Source organism: Zingiber officinale, chromosome 3A (genome assembly GCF_018446385.1).
Source record: "Zingiber officinale cultivar Zhangliang chromosome 3A, Zo_v1.1, whole genome shotgun sequence".
NCBI lineage: Eukaryota > Viridiplantae > Streptophyta > Magnoliopsida > Zingiberales > Zingiberaceae > Zingiber > Zingiber officinale.
The window spans coordinates 7,264,563-7,274,034 of NC_055990.1; the positions used below are offsets into that span (position 1 = coordinate 7,264,563).

Below are 9,472 nucleotides of genomic sequence, written 5' to 3' on the forward strand. Positions count from 1 at the left end.
ATGTATGAGTCTGATGCAAAGTAGTTAGTTCCTCAGCCATAACACTCTGGTAAAGTGGATTATAAATAGGTTCTCTATAGGATATAGGCTCAAAAAAGCAATGAATAGATACAACAAATGAAACAAAAGAATGAGAATAACAAGAGTAAGCAAAATCTGACAGTTTAGTAGACTTACGAACATGAGTGGGTTGACGACGGTGGAGAGAAGAATCATCTGCAATCTCAAGAGATGATTGGGTAGTGGCAGAAGGAGGAGTATGTGAAACGGATATCTTAAGGATTAAATTATCAGTTTCAGTTGAGCTACCAGTAGGAGTTATGGGTGAAACTTCCTTAGTGTCAGTATTGAAAGGATCAATGCAAAATAATTCTGACTTTGTCATATTATGCGAACTAGCTGGAATAGAAAAGAATGGAATATGCTTAAGAAACACAACATAACAAGAGATACATTTTTTTACTAATGGGATTAAAAAAGTGTGTGATATCATTTTTGAGTAACACCATAACTCCAAAAGACACAAAGAGCAGACCGAGAAGCTAATTTATTACGCTCGACATGTGGATGAAGAAAAAAATAAGTACAACTAAAAATACGCAAAGAGGAATAGAGATGAACATGCCCATATAATTTTTCAAAATGTAACAAACATGTGTGAGATTGGAATTCTATTAATCATGTGAGCAATAGTAAAAGGATTGCTTCCCTTCAAAAGGTACTAGGACCACTGGCAGATAATAAAACTGAATGGGTTGTTTCAATAAGATACCTATATTTTCATTCAATCACACCATTCTGTTCAGGAGTATTTGTACAAGAGGTTTGATAAATAGTACCATCAGAAGCAAGTAAATGTGAAAAATGATTCGAAGTATATTCACCCACCAAATCACAACGAAAACATTTTATGACACTAGAATGTTGAGTTTTCACAAGAGCTCTGAAGTTGTTGAAAATGGTAAGATAATCATACCTGTGTTTTATAAGATAGACCCAAGAGTAATGAGTGCAATTATTAATAAATGAAACATAATACCTTGACTCCCCCTTTTGTAGGAATAGGAGAGGGTCTCCACACATCAGAATAGATAAGATCAAATGGAGTAGAAAAAAAAAGACTTTTACAAAATGGTAAGGTAGAAAATTTGGTTAGTTTACGACCACTATAATAAAAATTATTAGAACTTTTTAAATGTCCTAATACTCCTGTAGAAGCTAAAAACTACAAACAAGACGATGAAACATGACCTAAACGAGAGTACTACAATTAAAAATCAGAAGATGAACGACTCAGATAAAAAGATGATAAATCCATACTCAAAACTATAACTTTTTGTACTTTGAGTTGATATAAAACATAGAGTCCTCCTTGCCTACGGCTTGTCCCAATCAACCTCTAAGATTGTAGGTCCTGAACATAACAATTGGATGAAGAAAAAGAAATTAGGTATCCAAACTCACATAATTGACTAACAGAAACAAGATTTAAAGTAAGACTCAGAATATAATAAACATCAGTAAAAGATAAACAAGATGTAACAATTGAACTGACACCTACTAATGACATATGAGTACCATCAACAGTCACAATAGATATAGATGAACGGGAAGAAAAAATAAATGAAAGATGATAAATTAGATGACATATGATGAGAGATATCAGAGTCCAAAATCCACAAAGGTGAAGATATACCCGAAATATCAGACGATGACAAACCTATATGAGAGGAAGCTGACATGGTAGAGGGTTGTGAAACAAGGAACTGTTGAAACTGCTCCAATATATACGAATCATATTTTCATGAAGCATATGCACAACCAGGCATGATGACAGAACTAATAATGCTCAGAATAACTAAACATTAAGGATATGCATCTGTACGATCCGTAAACACTAATGTTAGGATGACCCGTGGTCACATAAAGAATCTGAGGTAGAAAAGGATGTCAAACGTAGAAATTGACGGTATAGGGCGTCAGTGTTGAAATCAATAGAAAATGATGTTAGTGTCAAAATCAATAACACAGGGCATTGACACCGAAATCGATAGAAAAAAATGTCAGCGTTGAAATCGGCAACATAGGATGTGCCCCAAAAATTGGCAGAAAAGAGAGTTGGCACCGAAATTGATAGAAAAGAGTGTCGGCGTTGAAATTAACATAAAAGAGCGTTGATCCGGCGGTAAGAATGGGGGACCCACAGATGGGGTCCCGTTCGGTCCCGTCCGAGCGGAACCAGAGATTACCCAGCCAAAGGTTTGGGTTTCCGACGCCAAAGCAAAACCGGAGCCGAGTGGCCGAGCGGAGGTGTCCGCTCGGCCGAGCGGAGGTGTCCGCTCGGCCGGAATCGTGGCGAGGGAACAGTGGTTAGCCGAGCGGCCTATTCGCTCGGCTCGGGATATGGTATGTCAGCAAAGGCATGATGATTAGACTGTACGCAAGATGACACCATTAAAGGCCCCACCATCATGTCACGGAAAGGTTGATACAGTAGCAGTATGGTCTTATGGATGCCCTTCTGACAGGCCCACACCTAGGCATGGTCGAAAGCAAGTGATTGGATCAACATGATGGTCTTATAGATGCCCTTTTGACAGGCCCACACCTAGACATGGTCGAAAGCAGGTAATCGCTTCTATTGGTGTGCCCAGGCTCCTTGGAGAGGTCTATATAAGGCCTCCACTTCTTCAACCGGAGGTACACAAGTCTACATTTTCTAAGCCACTTTCTTATTCCTTCGCTTGACTTGAGCGTCGGAGGGTCGTCGCCGGGACACCCCTCCGGCTCGGTTTTGTTGCAGGTTCGCCGGAGCACTCGAGGATCCAGCAGGGAGCGCCACATCCCCAGCGTCCGTTGACTCCTGGTTCGGACAGGATCAAGCGTCAACATCGAAATTCGCAGGACAAGACGTCGGCACTGAAATCGACAACATAGGGTGTCGACGCCAAAATCAACAGAAAAAAATGTCGGTGCCGAAATTGATAGCAGCAGTAAGAGACAACAGCGGCAACAAGGAGTAGTATTGGGGGCGCCAAAAAAAAATTAGGTTAAAGAAGGAAAACCGCTATGATATCATGTAGAAATTAAGAAAAGAAAAAAAAATTAGGCATATTATTGAATCCAAAATTAATACTTAAAAATACAAAGTATAAAGGTTTATATAGTGCAGTTAAAAAACCCTAAACTCTAAATATAAAAGGAAAAATGACCAAATTATCCTACACACTATAAACAAATAAATATATATAATCTAACACTAATAACCAATCAAATAAGATTTTAAAATTTTTAAACAATTAAAAAGTTCCTAATATCTAAAAGAATCAAACTAGCTAAGTGATGCGGCGATTAATGTGAGCTCCAAGTCGGATCAAAGTCCGAGAAGTCGATTGACGTAGCTGTCAAAGTTAGGAAAGCATCAACCCTTGAAACCAGCACATTTAATCTTCGCAACCAAGAGGTTATCCGACCGTCCCAATGGACTAATCGGACCATTGGGCCAAGAGGTTAGCCAATCAGACCATAGAGTCGATCGAACGCCAAGCCTCTAAGTATGGATGAATAGTTCTAGGATTTCTTTAAGATAGCACAATTAACTAGCTTGGTCGGGTTGTCCAATCGATTGGAACTGTGGTTCGATCGAACAGACTAGATGCCCTGTCTGATCGAACTCTGTAGCTAGGCAAATAGGCTGATTGAGAGACGAGTTTCCGACAACACTGTCAGAACATCTTATGGTATGTCTTTTTATGGAAACGCTTTGAGATTTATGTACAGATAAATAATAGCACTATAAAAGAGGGTCTCTATTTACCGGCACAAGTACACTCACATTATGTATCACAATTCCACTCCATACTTATATGCCTCCCTGGGGTCGATCCCCGGGGTGTCACTGCCTGGGGTTAACGTCTCCGCTATGCACTTTCCACCTGTGTACCTGCATTTACCTCCCTCCATATCCGTGGGACCGGCTCTAGGGGGGCCGCTGATGTGGCGGTTCCACATTTATTGCCTCCCATAGAGCATTGACTTGAGCATCGGAAGGACAACGTCGGAGACACATTCCCTGCACCAATCACTAACTCTTTATGTGACATGTATGACCGCGTGGAGTCTTTATTGAGTCAATATCAGAGACACGTTCCCAACTAGTTCTTTTCTCTGCTTTCGGATAGGATCACTAAGTTTAACCAAACTCAAGCTCGTAAAAAAGAAATTAAGTCAAATTTAAATAATTATTCCAACAACGTGATTAATTTTAGATTTAACTCGGTTATCTTATTAAATGTAGATTTTAATTTATTTAGTGTAGCATCTGCATTACAAAAACAACATTGTTGAATTTAAAAAAACAAACAAACAAGCTAAGCACAAATTATAACTATATAATTTACAAAAAAAAAAAAAAAAAAAAAAAAAAAAAAAAAAAAAAAATTTCACTCCCAAACTATCTTGAATCACCAAATGGATAAGCAATCAAAGCATTGAGCATATTAGATGAGTGCCATTGCCACAAAGAAAATAGGCACCATGAGAAGCATGCTCCTCCCGGCTCTCAAGCACGAACCACCTCCGCCTTGGATGAGTCTCGGTTCTATTGGACTTGATGGTGAATTACCCGGTGAGGATGTCAGCGTCAGTGGGGACGATGGCGGTGAAGATGGCCTTGCCGACGGTGATGGTGGAGAAGAAGAAGGTGAAATAGTCGATGATGCAATGCTCTTATAACCTAATATTAAGAAATAATAAACCATAATTCTTAATTATATATTTAAACTCAACTACAAGTATAGAAATATACTTACAATCAGAATTCTCCCAGCCTAAAATCATCCTTTCACGATCGAAGACCATGCGAAGGCCAGTGAAGAAATTCTCTACGTATATTGATAAATATAAGACACGAAATTAAATCGATTTTTATTCTGTAAAGAAAAAAAAAATTAGAAACTAATTATAATTACCTCCTATAATACTAAATGCTTCGGATGTACTAAACACTGCAAGGCAATAAGCAACAGGAGCAGAAGATCGCTGCATATGTCATGTATCATGTGATTAGCATAATTAACTATTAATTATGCAGCAGCTAAACAAAAAAAAATCACATTAATTAACATCGAATTTATCTACCTTGTCGATTAACCAAACAATAGGATCGTGCACAGGAAAATTTCCTCCACCCTCCGTAACAAAAAGAGTGATAGGACCCCGAATAGTTGATTGATTTGGGCTGAATGAAATCAAAACATCATCAATCATAATAAACAGGTATTCTAGAATTTAATTATGAATCGAATTAGACTTTACTTGAGATAATAGCAGTAATCAAAGAGCAGGTCCTGGCTGGGTGGGATCCTTCTTTCCTGTACTTGCGAATCGAACTTGAACCAAACCCGACGAATAAGATTTAGGTCAATTGAATCAGATCAAAAGTGCAGCCCGGTGCACGAATCGGATGCGGAGTTTAAAAGGTGAAGATGGGTCTTACGCTTTTGGTAAAACTTGAGTATATTGGTTCGACCAAGTAGGTGAAAGAAGTGCCCGAGTCGACTATGGCTGTGAACGGTCTTGCAATCGTAGTGTTCCCCACAATCGTTGTCGTTATCTTGATCGCATAGTAATTCCTATGTGGGAATTCGAAAGTTGATTGAATTGAAGTCGAGTTAGGTTTGAATTCAGATAGGGTGCGTAGTACTACCTCCCTACGAGTGGAGTTTCTTGTTGTTGCGGGCTGCCTTTGTCGCCGAAATCAAGTCGGCCTAGATGGTCCTCCGAGAAGCACATGGAGAATGAGTTTGAAATGAGTCCGTTGCTAGCCAACATATTAGGCACGGCGAGTGAATTGATTGAGAGCCCAAAGAGGCCAAATCCGGCCGTGAGGAAACCACCGGTCTGGTTCATTCCGCACCCAAATACGACGGTCGGTTCTACGGAGAGAGGGGCTGCGCCGCCCTCCGTCATCAAGTACAAGGTATCGGCGACGAGCACTCCGGAAGTGGTGCTGCCGTCCGCGTACAACATTTCGTACGGGCAACTGGAGTTAGCCGGGCAGCTGGCTTGGCAGAGGCTGCTGCTGCAGGGCACCGACTGGCTGGTCGAGGAATTGCCGGGGCTGTAGGTGTTGAGGGTCAGGTTTAAATAAGAGTTGTAGCTCGGGGCGCACTGCAGGCAGTCGCATGGCAGCCAGAAGAGATAACTGCCGGTGTCCAGCGCCACCAGGAACTCCTGCTTCGGCGTCCCTACCTCCAAAAATGCATAGTACAAACTGCAGTTTTAATTTTACACAGATTAAAATCTCTTATTTCAAGGATAAAGAAGAAGAGAAGAAGGATGAGGAGGAAGTTAGTACGATCCCAGACTGTCGATTCTGGCTGTTACGTTGCCGTATGGGGAGAAGGCGAGCAGCTCGGCGGAGGAGTTGTCGGAGGGCGCGAGTAAGCGACCGTGGAGGCGGCGGTCGTGCTGGGCGAGCGCGGCGTAGAACTCGGCGGTGCCCTTCGCCGGCAGGTCTCCGCCGCCGCCGCCGCCGCGGCTCGCCGTCCACTCCTGCACGCGAGCGGAGAACTTGTGGTGCAATTCGAAGCTGATCGTGTCGGCCGCCGCCGGCTTAACGGCCGTCAGCGCGGCTAGCGCGGCGGCGATGAGGAGGAGGAGGGGATTTGCGGCGGCGGAGGGAGACATCGCCGGCGTTGGATGAACGGAATCGATGATGCAGGGGATTCAAATAAATAGCGCAACTGCTTGAATTTGTTTTTAGATCATTGTAATTTTTAAATAAATTAAAAATGAATTTATATATTGTCATCGAAATATCAAATTTTAACATTTTCCCCCACAGCATTACCGATCCACGTGGTATCGCCAGAGAGGTTTCAACGACGGCCCTGAAAGCCGAGTTAGTTCAGGTGTTTCTTGGGTATGAATTGAAAAGTAGGAATGAATGACCTGCTGTTGGAATACGAAAGCAGGAGACGTTAAAGCTTCTCAAATTGTAAGGTCAACGGGTTGACTTTTTAAAACAAATTAAAAGCTTGTTTAAAAAAAATAAAAAATAAAAGGAGACTTGAATAAGGTGAAGAACAGGCGAGCAATGAACTTATTTTCATCTCCTTCATAAAGAAAATACTAAACTAATTTAACTTTGAGAATATATTTATTTGATTTTAAAAATATTTTTATTCTAATACTATTACGATCATAAAATAAAATTGCTTAAACTTAATATTTTTTACCAATTTAATTAAAATTACTCAAAATTGATCAAAATGACTTTAACTTATCAAAATCATAACTACTCTAATAATTATTGTCAATAATTGTTATACAATTATAACTATTACGTCATTAGGTGTTACAATTTATAACAGTTTTTAACAATAATTAATAGTAGTTATGACATAATTGATATAATAATTTTAAAGTGATTTTTATTAAGTTGGAATAATTTTTATCAAGTAAGTTTGATAAGTTGATAAATATTATTTTAATATAATGATATTTTATATATAATAATTTTTATTAAATTAAATAGATTTATTTTTTATATGCTGTTTTGATGAAAAGGATTGTTACATTGGGCACCCAAATAATTTGATAAACTTTAGTTGAATGACTTTTTAAAATATGGTGGTAAAGATATCATCGTGAGAGGCCTATACTCTATCCAACAAAATTTAAAAACATTTATATTAGATAAATATTAAAAGTTGTTGGAATTGAATTTGACCAATTCATGCGAGCAAATTTTAATTGTGCTTTACTATAATAATATTGCAATAAGAATATTTTTTAAATAAAAAAAGATGAATGTTGTTTTCGTAGTTTATAAAATTAGGGCATCTTTTTTGTTTTTATCCTTAATATATATATCATAAATTTAAAAGAACAAATATAAAAATGACATCAAATAATATTCAATAATATAATATATAAAAAGAAGTTATTGTGAATAAAAATTATATAAATCCATTATGTTTGGAGAACGTCAAATCAAACATTAAGACATTTTCAAATTTCATTAAAACTTTTCTTTCAAAATTTCATTAAAAATTTTCCTTTTTTTTTTTAAAAAAAAAGCAAATCATGGAACATCCTTTCAAATTACAAGAGCCATCTTGTAATTACTCATCATGGTACAATGACTTGATGCTCAAGTATTTTTTTTTAAAATTATTCACTATTTGAATCTCAGTTGAGTGAGGAGTCGCTCGTAGTTCTGAATTTATCCGATAGTCGATCTATGAGATTGGACCGTCCATCTCGAAAACTAATTGGACCGGAGGCTCAGCATCTCTTAATTTGTAAAATTGATGGCATAACACATTGTAGTTTGTAAAAATGGTGATACAACACATTCATATCAAGCCGAAACTCTCCTCCATTGCATAGGTTTCACTAAAATTATATAAAAGTCATGAATCCGTATAAAAATACATGTTGTTAGTGAATATAAGGAACTAAACTGAGTTTCCTAACTTGTTTGCCAAATATCAATGAAGATGATTCTCTACCATCTTGATTTGTGAATCCTAAAAATACTCCATTCTTGCTTTCTAAATGGTGAACATCCTAGCTTAAGAAAAAAAAAAAAAAAGGTTCTAAGTGTCTAAGTGAAAAATAATCCACCAAATTTGTTAAACATCCCTAGGGACAAGTTTACCCTAGTAGAGGTGTTAGGACATACAAAGTTACTAGAGGGAGGGAGAAAGCGATTTGCTTCGTTCCTTCGTGTGGTGGTCTACAATCAATTAATATACAATGAAAATAAATATAAGAAATAAAACATAAGCACAAAAGTATAAGATTTTATGTGATTCAGAATCTTCAATTTTTATTCTACTATCTACCATCCTAACGATACTCCACTATCTTTCTTCTTGCTAGAGATCTTTTAAAAGATGGAAAAATCTCTTATAATTCAAATTCATACCAGAAAATACAAATAAAATACAGAGATAAAATGAATATGTATATAATATAAATAAATAATTTACAAACAAAATCTTTGCTTTGCTCAATGTTGAATATTTTTGGATTGTTTTTTGAGATTGGAAAATGTAACATCATTCTTCTCCAAAACCAATGTTGAAATTCTCTATGAAACTTTTCCTACTAATTTCCGCTTAACAATCAATTGCTAGAACCTATCAATTCATTGCTCCATTAAATTCCACTATTTCATATGCAGAATGTCTCTTTCCAACTCAAATTTGATTATAACTATCAATTATTATTATTCATCAATCGACTAGTACCTAAATAATTAAGTGTTGTAACTGAGTTCAAAACATTATATTTGCTGCAACAATGACAACAAGTTATTATTATTGTTTATTAATCAATATTAATAAGCTGAGTCCCTAACTCAACCTAGAAATCTTTTGTTCGCTATAACAGTTCCATCAATTGAGTCCTTCACTCGACTAATATATTAGTCGACTGATGAGTTACATCAGTCGGTTAC

At 37.5% G+C, this 9,472-nt stretch overlaps 1 protein-coding gene across 1 annotated transcript; it reads right to left on the bottom strand.

Annotated features, from left to right (window-relative positions):
• Positions 1 to 4,451: 4,451 nt before the first annotated feature.
• On the bottom strand, positions 4,452 to 6,690 carry LOC122050180 (aspartyl protease family protein 1-like). Its single transcript, XM_042611113.1, has 8 exons — positions 6,359 to 6,690; positions 5,708 to 6,274; positions 5,498 to 5,633; positions 5,317 to 5,390; positions 5,140 to 5,239; positions 4,971 to 5,040; positions 4,812 to 4,883; positions 4,452 to 4,735 (listed from the first exon to the last, which is right to left on the bottom strand). Exons 1-8 carry the CDS (start codon positions 6,688 to 6,690, stop codon positions 4,500 to 4,502), a joined length of 1,587 nt encoding a protein of 528 aa, XP_042467047.1. The 3' UTR covers positions 4,452 to 4,499.
• Between the last annotated feature and the right edge of the window lie 2,782 nt (positions 6,691 to 9,472).

What these genes read in the sequence shown, in the direction of transcription:
- LOC122050180 (XM_042611113.1), bottom strand. Translation starts at nt 6,690, where the DNA reads ATGTCTCCCTCCGCCGCCGCAAATCCCCTCCTCCTCCTCATCGCCGCC. An exon ending in AGAATCGACAGTCTGGGATC is followed by an intron (nt 6,275 to 6,358) that starts GTACTAACTTCC and finishes TTAAAACTGCAG; the next exon opens with TTTGTACTATGCATTTTTGG. An exon ending in GATTACTGCTATTATCTCAA is followed by an intron (nt 5,240 to 5,316) that starts GTAAAGTCTAAT and finishes GATTTCATTCAG; the next exon opens with CCCAAATCAATCAACTATTC.